At 39.6% G+C, this 13,307-nt stretch overlaps 2 protein-coding genes across 5 annotated transcripts in view; one reads left to right on the top strand and one right to left on the bottom strand.

The window, feature by feature from the left end:
- Nucleotides 1-12,407, top strand: part of UBP1 (upstream binding protein 1) — a 51,550-nt gene extending 39,143 nt beyond the window's left edge. For 2 of the 4 annotated variants that reach the window (XM_003930915.4, XM_003930916.4), the window contains 5 exons: nt 3,003-3,093; nt 3,859-3,977; nt 7,000-7,142; nt 7,864-7,915; nt 10,378-12,407. In XM_003930915.4, the coding sequence (XP_003930964.1) occupies nt 3,003-3,093; nt 3,859-3,977; nt 7,000-7,142; nt 7,864-7,915; nt 10,378-10,415 (443 nt within the window). In that variant the 3' untranslated portion in view covers nt 10,416-12,407. The other 2 variants (XR_012519258.1, XM_010341545.3) reach the window with 2 other exon arrangements.
- FBXL2 (F-box and leucine rich repeat protein 2) overlaps nt 1-13,307 on the bottom strand; it is a 112,883-nt gene that overhangs the window by 11,537 nt on the left and 88,039 nt on the right. The window lies entirely within an intron of this gene.

Below are 13,307 nucleotides of genomic sequence, written 5' to 3'. Positions count from 1 at the left end.
ATGAAGTTGCAAAGAAAAATGTACAGGGAAGTTCTGTATATCTATTCTCCAATAGGAATATCTTGTATTTTTATTAAATACTATTAAAGCTAGACAATTGATGTTGGTTCAGTCAACAGTTTTACGAGACTTACATGAAGTCATTTGTGTGTATGTGTGTATAGTTCTACATTTTTTTAAATTTTAACCTTATTTTGAAATAATTTGTGTTTTACAGTAAGTTGCAGAGCTAGTAAGTGATGTTTTGGTACTCTTCACTCCATTTCTCACCTAATTTTAGTACAATAGCAAAACCAGGAAATTGACACTGGCACAATGTATGTTATGGTATAGATTTGTGTAACCACCACCACAGATAAGATACAGAATTATGCCATCACTACAAGGGTCTCCTTCCTGCTACCCCATTAGACATACATACATACATACATACACATACACACACACACACACACACACACACACACACTCTCTCTCTCTCTCTCTCTCTCTCTCTCTCTCTCTCTCTCTGTCTCTTTCCCCCTCCCCCCACCATCCCTAATCCCTGGCAACCACTTTATATTCTGTATCTATGATTTTGTAATTTTGAGAGTGTTATATAAATGCAATCATACAGTATATAATCTTTTGAGATTGGCTTTTTTTCACTAGCATAATGGCCACCTAAGTTGTTGTGTATATCAGTTTAATCCTTTTTATTACTAAGTAGTATTTTGTAGTCTGAGTGTACTCAATTATGGTTTTTATATACTTATATGTAAGTTTTTTTTTCTTGCACAGTAAGCTAAGGGAATGTTTAGAAAAAATTTAAAAGGTACCAAGCACTGCTTCTTCAGGTGGTGCTATAGGAAACCTGCTTAGAGGGACAGTAATAGATAATGACAGGTGGGGCAAAGGGAACATTTCCCAAATATATTTAACTCTGGGACTCCTTTCCATCATGACCACCTAGTAACATGTCCTGGCCAAACATCCTGAGACATGCTGGATCACAGTAAAGTGGTACTTAGCTTCCTTCACCTGCAGTGCAGTAGGGCCATGAAAATACAACTTTGTGAATCCTGTAAGAGGACAGAACTTGTTTGTACACACACTCAGCCTGAAGGAAAGCTTGATTTCACAAAGAACATGGTTTCTTACTATGCCATGGTAGTGTTCATACAATGAGCAGGTATTCCCCATGTAGTTGTCTCTTTAAAATTATAGTTCCAGATGGAAGTCATTTGCTACCTAGGGACTACATTTCTATATGATTAAGTAAAACTTTTTATGGATGAAAAGCTAGAAATTATAAAATATCAGGGTTGGGGAGCTGGGGTTTGTCTTGCACTGTTGTATGGAAGGCAGATGAGAAGCATAGCACATAGAGAAAGTGCTGACATTTGGAACTGAGGGAGGCCCCACATTATTCCTGTTATATTAGGCAGATTCTGGTGAGTTTTAAGCCCTTTTTACTGTGAGCAGTGTCCACATGGCTTGGCTTTCTCCCTTTTCCTTATCCTGGGGGCTTCTTCCAAGAAAGTGGGTGAGGAGCTAGCCATGGTACCCTTTGAGTACGTCTCATGAGTCACAGCACTGACAGTAGCATGGTGAGGAGGAGAGTAAGGCTTCTTGCTCTGATCCTTGTGGGCATTCACATTTCAGGAAGGGTTGTACATGCAGTTCTCCATATGGGTCAAGGATGTGCACACACATACACAGTACTCTCTGGTCACAACTGTGAGGTGCATATAGTAAGCCCTAGTAGAGAGATGAAAGAGAGCCTCTCTGCTTACCTGACTATAAAATGACTCTATTAATGCTCATGTCTCATGGCAGATGTGCTTCTCTGATCTTTGTTTTACAGACTAGCACTTTAGTAGGCTGTCACATTTGAGCCTTTAAAAATAGAGGACTCCATTATCTTCTTACATATGTAAGTGGATATTTATCATATGGAAGTCATGCCTTCATCCCAAAGGTCATCTTAATTCCCGCAATAAACTGCATCCTTGCTATTAGTAAGAGAATAAAACAAAGATTATGGAAACATTCAGACATTAAAAAGTAGAGAGAATATGATGAACTCCCATACAGCCATCTCCTAGCTTCAAAAATCACCAGCTTTTGGTCAGTCTTGCTCTCCACCATTTCCTCTCCTGCCTTCAGTTGTATTTCAGAGCAAATCCTAGATGCTGTATCATTTACACTTGAAATACTGAGTAGTAGTTCATGATGTGTATGTACTCAGATATGGCTTTTATATACTTAATGTGTAAGTTTTTTTTTTTTTTCTTGTAAGTGTAGGGAGTGTTTAGATAGAATTTTTTAAAGTGTCAAGCACTGATTCTCTAGGTGGTGCTGTAGGAAACCTGTATAGAGAGACATTCACACTTTTAAATGACATGGTAAGTAGGATGTGCTTAGGGGAAATCTTGGGGTATGATGTGTGATTCTCCACCATTCTTCTGTTAAAATTGGCTGCTGGGACAGTGTTGTTGATGTTATAGAATGTTTGGCTTTACATTGCATGTTTCAGTATAAAGAGGCCCAGTCCTAGTTCGGCTACCATCTGTTACAGGCTTTAGGCAAGTTCCATAAACTCTGGACTTTCATTTCCTTTTTTGTAACAAGATTGACTAGCCTGAGTGATCTCAGGGTTTGTTTCTATGGAGTGAGTCAGAAACATGTTTCTTCACATAGCCCAACCCAGCCACTAAATAAGGTAGACGAGTGAAATTCTGTGTTTGGAAGAGTTCTATAGGCCCTGCTCTCATTGATTTGATTCGCCGGCCTCTAGACTTCTAAGCACCTTCTTATTACAAGACATGGAAGAGTCAGCATTTTCCTTGGCTCTTAAGGACAGATGTCTGTGTGTCTTCTTGTATTGTTCATGTATATGTGTATATTCAGGATACCTGTGATGATTTTGAAGGACATTGGACTGCATGATGACAGATGCCTATAAAGCAGTTCTGTTCTTTTTCCATTTATTTGAGAAAGATACTTTTGCTCTTCTCTAGGTGCCGACTTATTAAAACTGACAAAGGAGGATTTAGTTCAAATTTGTGGTGCAGCCGATGGAATTCGGCTCTATAATTCACTGAAGTCAAGGTAAAATACTGTGAACTGTTTCGCTTGAAATAAGAATGTACCTTTCTTCGTGTGGGGAATTTGGGCAGAATGTGTTTCCACGCTAGGTTGGCGTGTGTGCCTGTGTGCGCCGTCGAGCATCGGCAGCATTGTGCTCACAAGAAGACTGTTTTGTGTACACCTTCAGGGCAGGCCCAGATATGATGCAGGCACTGATGAGGGCAGAGGTAGACTGTAAGACTGGTAGAAATGCACATGGGCAGTACTGATTTCTTGAAGACGACTGGGTTTGTTGCCAAGAAAACAAAACTTCTAATTTAGGTGAGCTATACAGAATCTATGGTTTTCAAGGTCATGACTATTACTAAACAGTTATTAAAAATGTAAACTAATTGTGAATTAAAATGACAGAAAATGTAAATTGTGCTGGCTTATAAGAACCATTTACTATTATTGCTCTTTCTATACTTGTGGTGTGAGAATTCCATTAAAATTGAATCTTACTGATTTTTAATTTGCTGACTTAATCTTGAAACTTAAATTTACCAGCATCTGACAGACCATCTCAATGGTTTAGAGTCTGGATCTTCATATTAGACCACCTGTGATAGTTGGTGTGAGGTGTGTGGTTTTTATATTTTTATTAGTCAATTATTTTGTATAATGAAATAACATTATAAAGTTCTCGTAAGGAAATAGAACTTAGATTCCTGTAGTTGTCATATTTGTACGTGTGGTAAGGCAGCTTTCTCTCCCAGGCTTATCAGTGGCATCTTCTGATTGCAGGTCGGTTAGGCCCCGTTTAACCATCTATGTCTGCCGGGAGCAGCCAAGCAGCACAGTGCTGCAAGGGCAGCAGCAAGCTGCAGGCAGTGCAAGCGAGAATGGCAGTGGGGCACCCTATGGTAGGTATGGAGGGCATCTCGATTCTGTCACTTCTTTTCTGAGATTGTTAGACAGAAATGGGAAGGACTTGATGGAGCAGACTTTGGAGAACTCTTGCTGTGTTAGGAATGCCAAGTTGCTCTTGTGGGAGCCTTGACAGTAATGAGAGGTGGCAGGTCTAAGGCCAAGTTCTAGGGAGAAAAGGAAACTGGCATTCTTTCTCAGTTATTTCAGCCACACTGAGGGTCATTCATGTGGCCCCTCATGCCGGAAATATCTAACAAGTGAAAAACTAGCTTGAACGGATGGAGATCTTTTCTGGCTTTTTTTTTTTTTTTTTTTTTTTAATATCAGACTTACTGAAATGATGACTATAACACTGGCAGCTTAACAAAAAGCAGGAGGATTTTTATTTCCTTTTTTTCCCATTTTCCTGACTAGGGGTGGGGAAAACTCTTAAAACACCACATATGTGCAACAGTATATGTGTGTAATAGTCCCTAAGTGTGTGGACTTGTCACTGACAAGTGTTTGGCCAGCACTTTGCACCTTGTGTGTGGCAAGTCTGGTGCTTTGTCTTTATGTCATTGTAAATAACACATAGTACATTATCTTGGGAGGGAGGGCTTCTCATCCTGAGGATCTAATTGTAGTACAGTGCTAGATTAGGACAGAGATAAAAATTCTGGCCCCTCCCTCTTCTTGCCTCTAAATATGACCCTTAAAGCAAACGTTTTAAAAGGCCTATGTTTTCTCATTTATAGCAGGGATATATGGTAATATATCCTTCTTTCTATACTCTGAAGTACAACAAAGACTACACGCTCAGAATTTTTCAAAAACAGATGGGTTAATGGAATTTGGAGATGCAGTTACTTGCCCTAATAGTAGGTAGAGTTCTGAAAAATATTTTGTGGTTTGAATTTTACTGAAAAATTGGAAGGATACCATCACTATGTGAACTTTTCTATTTGGTATCATTTTGACTTCAAAAGGTCTGAATTTTGAGATTATACAAATTCTTAAAGGATAAAAATTTAAAGGCGCCCTCCATGTATCATCAGGATCTTATATTTCATTTACATACGGTCAACATTATAATATTTTGGAAGGTGTATCCTCAAACATGAGTGTTTGTGGGGGGATGTGGGGAAATAATGGAGATTTTCCCATAATCAGAGGTCAGCAGACTTTTTCTGTAAAAGGTCAGGTAGTAAGTATTTCCATCTCTTTAGACCATACATAGGGTTTCTCACCTTCAACTCTGTGATTGTAGTGCTAAAATAGCCATAGACAATATATAAATGTAGATAAGGCTGTTACGGTCAAACTTTATTTTAAAAAAAATTAGTGGAGGGCAGGAATTGGCCCATCTGGGCTGTGGTTTGGTGACTCCTGCTCTAGATCATATCTACAGTCTTACTGTAATTTTAGTTCCAACTTCTCAGTTTTATGTAATGTAAAATCTGGGTTTCTATACTCACAGACCCCTTGTTTAGGGAAGCACAGTTCTCAGTAATGATATTCCTGATTCATGTCTGGCTTTAATCAGTAATTGAGCAGGACCTACAAAAGTGAGACTCACTATAGGTGTGCACTGTGCAGATGTCTGCTGAAAAGATCTGTGTAGCAGAAATGCAGAACACTGGATGGAATGTGACTGGGGCTTTCTGCACAGAAGCATCACGCTCCATTGTTTATATTCTTAGCTTTTCATATTGTATCTTTTATATTATTTAAATTTTTGTGGGGGAGGGGTATATACAGATAGCTTTTATTCCTTAGGATAAATTCCTAGTAGTAGGATTACTGGATCAAAAACTACGTTTATCTGGGCGTGATGGCTCATGCCTGTAATCCCAGCACTTTGGGAGGCTTAACAGGGTCGATTGCGTGAGCCCAGGAATTTGAGACAGCCTGGGTAACATGGTGAAACCTTGTCTCTACAGATAATAATAATAATAATAATAATAATAATAATAATAATATTAGCCAGATGTGGTGGCGTGTGCCACCACCATAGTCCCAGCTACTTAGGAGGCTGAAGTGGGAGGATTCCTTCAGCCTGGGAGGCAGAGACTGCAGAGAGCTGTGACTGTGTCACTGCATGCCAGCCTGGGCAACAGAGACTGTCTCAAAAAAATGAAAAGAACTGTGACTCTTTTAGGGTTCTTTTTGTATACTGCTAGAAATACATGAAATATATATTATTTTTAAAAACAGCTTTCTTTAGGCATAATTTACATACCATAAAGTCCTCTCATTTTAAGTATATAATGATATCTTAGCAAATTTACAGAGCTTTTCAGCCACTGTCAAAATCCAATTTGAGTCCCATTACTTCAGGAAGATCCCCCGGGTCCATTTGCAGCCAATTCCTGTTTTTTTTTTTTTTTTTTTTTTTTTTTTGAGACGGAGTTTCGCTCTTGTTACCCAGGCTGGAGTGCAATGGCGCGATCTCGGCTCACAGCAACCTCCGCCTCCTGGGTTCAGGCAATTCTCCTGCCTCAGCCTCCTGAGTAGCTGGGATTACAGGCACGCGCCGCCATGCCCAGCTAATTTTTTTTTTTGTATTTTTAGTAGAGACGGGGTTTCACCATGTTGACCAGGATGGTCTCGATCTCATGACCTCGTGATCCACCCGCCTCGGCCTCCCAAAGTGCTGGGATTACAGGCTTGAGCCACCGCGCCCGGCTCAATTCCTGTTTTTAAACTTTGAATACGTGAAACTATATTCATTGCAAAAAAATATGAATAGAGAAAAACTCAAACCTCAAATCTTTTTGTCCGGGGATTTCTGCTAGTCTTTATTAAATTATATTTGTGGATATAAATAATGTATTCTTACATTTTAAATTGGTAGTTCAAGATTTCAAGGTAGTAAAATGGGGAAAGAAATAGTTTATTCTCATTAAAAACAATTTTTTTTTTTTTTTGGTACTTTGAAAGGTTCGATTTTTCTACCTGATCGGTAGGCTCTGTAGAAAACAGATCAAAGATGACTGTTAAAATGCTGTTCTTTCTTTTTTCTTTTAATTTCAGTTTATCATGCAATCTACTTGGAAGAAATGATAGCCTCAGAAGTCGCTCGAAAACTTGCGCTGGTGTTTAATATTCCTTTCCACCAGATTAATCAGGTTTACAGACAGGGTCCCACTGGTATTCACATTCTTGTTAGTGATCAGGTAAATCAAATAGGCATGCTCATTTGCTTTTCCTTTTCACACTGGTATTTACTTTTATGCATGTAATTGTAGAACTGCAGAAAAATTCTGTGACCTTTTTTGAAAAAAGAGAATCATTTTCAGCGAGTTGGGAATCACTTTGGAAGAATTTATAACCAAGAGTTTCAGGCATCCTAGTGATAATACAGAATACAAGCCAAGGAAAACTGGCTTAGCCTTCCCCCAGCCCTTTAGGATGCAGCCAGTGACTGGGGGACTCTAGGGATAGTGGCAGGCTTCAGCCCCTTTTATGAGGTGAGTCATTGGATGTGTTTTCCTTTTGTCTATTATTTGATGACTAATTTTAAAAAATATGTAAAATTAGATACATAATTTTTCTCCTAGTGTTTGGGGTTGTATGCAAGTAATAATAGAAGAGCACTTCATGCAATTTTTGTTAGAGTCATCATCCATAGGAGCTGGCAGGGAATGTGTCCCTGTGGGTCACACAGGTGACCAGCCAGGTCTCTCAGGGACCAGTATGGCAGGTATGCTGCAGTGAACACAGGGCAGAGCAGCACATGTGCATCTCTGCTGCCTCACACTGCCTTCTTGAATTATCGTTTTGACCATTGAGTACTGTATTTGTGTAAGAAGAATATTTACTATTTTAAAATCATTTCTAGTTAAGAAACGACGCTTGGATCTTAATTGTACTTATATATTTACTTTATCCTTCTAGATGGTTCAGAACTTTCAAGATGAGAGTTGTTTTTTATTCTCCACCGTAAAAGGTACTTTGCATGTAATGTGTGTCTTAAAATGCTGGAATCATGAGAGACAGTGTGTGCCTCTAATTAATGCCTCTTGTGTGTTTATTCTTTAAAATGGCTTTAGTCATTTTAAGAAGAAGGTTTGAGAATTAAGTACTTGTAATAGAAATTAGCAAATAAGGAAGAAGAGTCAGTCTTTCTACATGACAGGGAAAAAAATCTCAGTTCATTCAGCCAATATCTTAGTGAGCCCTTTGTGTCAGACACCATGCTTCTGTCACTCAGTAGATCTTGAATAAAACAATCCATGAAACTCCTTTTGGGGAAAGCAAACCAAAATTGGCCAAGAGATATACAAAATTACCAATATGTTAAGTGCTATGAAGGAACAGGAAAGTGTGGGGTACTTACGGATAAGGGAGATCTGGGTTGGGGGCAATGTGAAACTGTAAGGCAAGGCTTCCCTGAGGAGGTGTCATTGATCCTGAGACTTGAAGAATGAGAAGGAACAGGAGTTGGCCACAGGAGTAGCATCCTCAGGCAATTTGGGGTTGTATGCAAGGAAAACAGTGGGCTTCTTTGAAAGTCTGGCAGTGGGCCATGTAGCTGCCATGCAGTGTGTGAGGGTGAGTGGATCAGCGTGGAGTCAAAGCAGGAGGCTGAGTCTTGCATGCAGGATGGGATGGTGATGGTAGTTTGGATTTACTTGAAATGCATTGAGATGTCACCAAAGTTGTTTAAACAAACGAGTAGTAATATTACTAGATTTTTCTTTCACTGTCACAACTCTGTGGAGATAGATTAGAATGTGGCAGAACTAGAGGCAGGAGATATCCTGGTGAAAGGTGGTGTATCTTACAGATCAGACAGGGCCTGGTGGGCTCCACGTTTGAGGGAGGAATAGTTCTGACTCCTGTTTTTCTTTGGAAAGTAACTGGGCAGATGGAGATCTCACTGAAGAAGTAAGTGTGGTTGGGGTAAAGCAACCAAGAGTTTCATTTTGGATATGTATAAATGTCAAGTAGGCAGTTGACTACCAATCTGGGGGCTCAGAGGCAGGCTTGCCCTTGAGATGTAAATTTGGAAGGCTTCAGCATATCAACAGTGACTCAAAGCTGTAGAAGTTGTTAAGGTCATTTAGGGAGAGACTGTGAGAAGAGCCAGGACCAGGTTCAGGTGGCTCCAACATTCAAGAGAGGATCCTTAAATGTAAAATTCTTTGAGAAGAGATCATACATTCATAGACTGTTTTAAAAGTCAGGTGAGCCAAGATCCAAATCCAGTCTTAGCACAAAAGCTGCCCTTGGAAGAGGAAGATGTCATGTGTGTCTAGTGTCCCCAAACTATTGAAATACTGATTTTACTTTGTGCCTCACATTTTGCATACGCCATCAAGGTTACCTGCAAGGCGGAGTTTTAACTCTGAACTGGGTCATTCTAACTTTTACTTTCAGAAACATCTTTAGCTTACTACCCTTCTGCTCAATCTTTTGTTCTCACAGCAGAACAGTTTTTACCCTGCATAACTCACATTGTCTAAAAAAGAAAACATGTAATTGTATAATTTTGTTTTGTAAAACCAGTGGACATTTTCTGGTGTTAGAAATCATAGGATCTCTTCTCTAATCTCAGTTTACTGTTTATTTTTCTTCAAACTTTGACCTCATGAGAAAAATCATTTTTTTTTTTTTCCTAAATGAATGCCTGTATGCTTCTATTTACTGGGAGACACTTGGCAAAAGGAATGATACTACTTTTATTTTTTTGTTTATTTTTTGAGATGGCGCCATCTTGGCTCACTGCAACCTCCAGCTCCTGGGTTCAGGTGATTCTCCTGCCTCAGCCTCCCTAGTACCTGGGACTACGGGCACCCACCACCACGCCGGGCTAATTTTTGTATTTTTAGTAGAAACAGGGTTTTACCATATTGATCAGGCTGGTCTTGAACTCCTGACCTTGTGATCCACCTACCTTGGCCTCCCAAAGTGCTGGGATTATAGGCGTGAGCTACCGCGCCCAGCCTGGAATGATATATTTTTTAAATGTTTGAAATCTCTGAGTAGCTCAGACATTTTTCTGGGAAAGACAGATGTACACATTTGCATTTACTCCCTCAGGTCCTCTGCCCTGACACAGTTTTCACCTGTTCTGCCTGTAGCTCTTGTTCGCCTTTTGGACAACATTACTATTGTTTGTCTTGATAGATGTCCCCCCATCCCCAGAACTGGCAGACAGTGTTGGAGGCAGGGGCTTTGATAGTGGGCCAGGCGTGAAAAGTGCAGAATGTCTAAAAAGGGAATGTGTGCATGAAGTTTTTTGGGGGAAGAGGAGCTAGAGCAAGTTACTCTGCCTGTTTCTCTAGAATCATTTAAAGGTAACCTCTGAATTGGGAAGGAAGGTTGTAGTTTGCAGGGAGTTTACCATTTAATAGGCTTTTTTTCCTAAGCCTGACTGAAGAAATAATTTCTTTTCCTTTTCTGCAGCTGAAAATAGTGATGGCATCCACATAATTTTGAAGTGATGTCTTATATAGACTGAACTATATTCAGTACCAAATAGTCACGCTTACAAGTGTGTGAAGACTGAATCCAAGAAGTCTTGGGATTGGATTTTACCATATGAAATGTTTCATATTGAAAACACAAGATGATCTTTCTAATGAGCTGTATGAGAGGTGAATCTCCTCACTGTCACTGCCATAGCCAAGCATCCTCGTGAGAGTGAGCACATCGGCACAGCATGCATCCAGCTCTGGAGGCCACGGTGCAGGCATAGCTGCCTGCTTCTCTGGCAGAGGCCAGTAAATACAGTTCCTAGAAGCAGCCTTTGCTGTCTTTTTACACTGTATGCGGTTTGGAAATGAATGTAAAAACTTATGTGGGCATTTACCTTTCTGTGCCAGTTTGGCTTTTATTGCCTGAACCTTATGCTGACCTGGAGAGGAGATGGGGGGGGGACAGTGCTGTTGTGGAGCCAGCAGTGAATCTGTGCGGAGAGATGTGTTGTGCTGATGCAGCCATTGGTGGTCAGGTAAGAGGCTTGGCACCTTCTTGGAAGAAATCATGTCTAAGGGTGTACATTTGATACGATCATGCCAGACTGGAGAAGATCCAAGCCAGGAAGATGGGCTTGAAGCAAACTGCATTATCAGGAGTACCTTGGTGAGAGGATCAGTGTAAATCCTAATAGGTACAAAGACTTTTGTGTTTTGGCTTTGTCACAGAATTATTGAAAAACTTTTTTGCTTCTGCTTCCATTTTTAGCATTTTAGTTTCTGGTTTTCATTTTTGGAGATTCTTTGCCTTTTAAACTCGTGGTTTTTCTCTCGTTTTCTTCCCTCTCTCCATCTCTGACTACTATCCCCCACCTCACCCTAACCCCCCACCCCCACCATCCCTTTAAAGCCCTACCCCAGACATTGGAAATAGGTGACCCAAGTAGGGGGAGAAAGTATTGTTGATAGCTTCTGACTAGGTGTTAAGGGATCTTCATTATGAACAAGATGAAATTTTTTCATGGAAACACTAGATGTTATCTATCAAACACTAAAATGTACCATCCAAATCTCTTAAGCCTCTCCTCAAATATTGAGCTTTAGTACAATTATGGATAGACATGCTGGTGATTATTTAGGGGCTTTTTATACACCACGTTATAGCTTCTTTCTTTATAAAAAGAGTGCCTCCTTAATAAAACCAAATGCTTGTCTGCTAGCATACTTTTCAAAGGGAATCCACTGTTTTCTCACTTTCCTCCTGTATCTCCGTCTTTCATCCAGAACCTTCCCAAAATCCATCAGCAAGCATGTTTGAGGCCTGTGGTGTAGGGGACTGAATTTTTTTAAAAAACTTCTGTTCCATTTTAATTGTAGCATCTCTCTGTCCATATACCCAGATGTCCTGATTTGAATGTACTATTTGATCCTCATCTTTGTTCAGGCAAAAATAGGAAATGAGTAGTTTTGAGTTTGAAATCTCTCCTAGAAGACAAACTACTTCAGTGGGTAAAAGCTTTGACATTTTAGGTTTTATTCATAAAGGGGGTTAATTATTTGCTACAGAGAAGCACGGTCTGTTTTCATCTTCAGTTTGAGAATATCTTACTCTAATAGACCCTATAGACAGAGAGCTTTCCTTTCTGACTTTTTCCCTTTGCTTTTGTGTGACCACATATTTTCTGTACCAGCCACTGGGGAAAGAAGTGAGTTTTAAAACAAAACTCTTGTTTTAAAAGTTTTGCTTGTCTATTTAGCATTCCTTTTCGGATCTCAAGATTTATGGAACAATAAATGTCATTTAATGCTGTGTGCTTATTTTGAATTCTTCATCAGGTTTTAGAAGCGGGGTAAAAATACTTAGATGTTTATCAAACTTGAAATTATACTGAGTGGCATTGAACATGAGTTTGTCCCAGTGAAACAGGCGAAATAAATTATGGCACCAGCAAATTTGTTACTTTGTTTTTCTAATAGTAGGATGTACACATTTCAGGATAATAAATGTTTTCTGATTGATTGTTTTGCAAATGTGTGTCTCATTTAAAATCCCAGTTCCTGCTAGTGTCACTTTATGTAATAGAATCAAGGGGTTTCCCTTTGTGTGTTCTGTGCCAGTGTAAATGTAATAAGAGGTTAGGCACATAGTTTTTGCCTTTTCAGTTTATTTTCTCAAAGCTGATGCAATTGAGGATTTTTATTCCAGTAACTGTTCCAAATTTTAAAAGGAAGCAAACCTGATTTTCTTACAAGAGGTTCTCCTGTTTTGTAAATGAGCCATGAGTCATTGAGCACTGAGTCTGGTAGCTGTGATAGGTTGTATCCTGGCTCAAAAGAAATCGCATATAGAAGGCTCTGGTCATTTATTTTATTTTATTTTATTTTGAGACAGAATCTCACTGTTGTTGCCTGGGCCTGGAGTGCAATGGCATGATCTTGTCTCACTGCAACCTCTGCCTCCCGAGTAGCTGAGATTACAGGCACATGCCTCCACGCCTGGCTAATTTTTGTATTTTTAGTAGAGATGGGGTTTGACTATGTTGGCCAGGCTGGTCTCGAACGCCTGACCTCAAGTGAGCCACCCACCTTGGCTTCCCAAAGTGCTGGGATTACACGTGTGAGCCACCGTGCGCCTAGCCTTGTTAATTTTTTAAACAAAACTCTAATTCATAATCACTGAAGCAAGTCTGTTATATGCTCATTTACTGAAGTTGCTTCCTGCATCAGTCCTCCTCCCCAATCTCCACAACAATGGGTATAAATGTATATTTAAGTAACTGCTATGGTATCCACAAAATTTTTAGACCAAGGAATACTGGAAAATATCATAGGCAATAAAATGACTTTAAGGCTTACTCTGATAATCTTGCCAAGTCCATCTATGGGAAGATAAATATATCTGCTTTCTTTTCTTTTCCT

The sequence above is a fragment of the Saimiri boliviensis genome, chromosome 9, assembly GCF_048565385.1.
Source record: "Saimiri boliviensis isolate mSaiBol1 chromosome 9, mSaiBol1.pri, whole genome shotgun sequence".
Classification (NCBI taxonomy): Eukaryota; Metazoa; Chordata; class Mammalia; order Primates; family Cebidae; genus Saimiri; species Saimiri boliviensis.
Note: the sequence above shows the minus strand (reverse complement) of the source record. Positions and strands in the feature narration are given on the sequence as shown.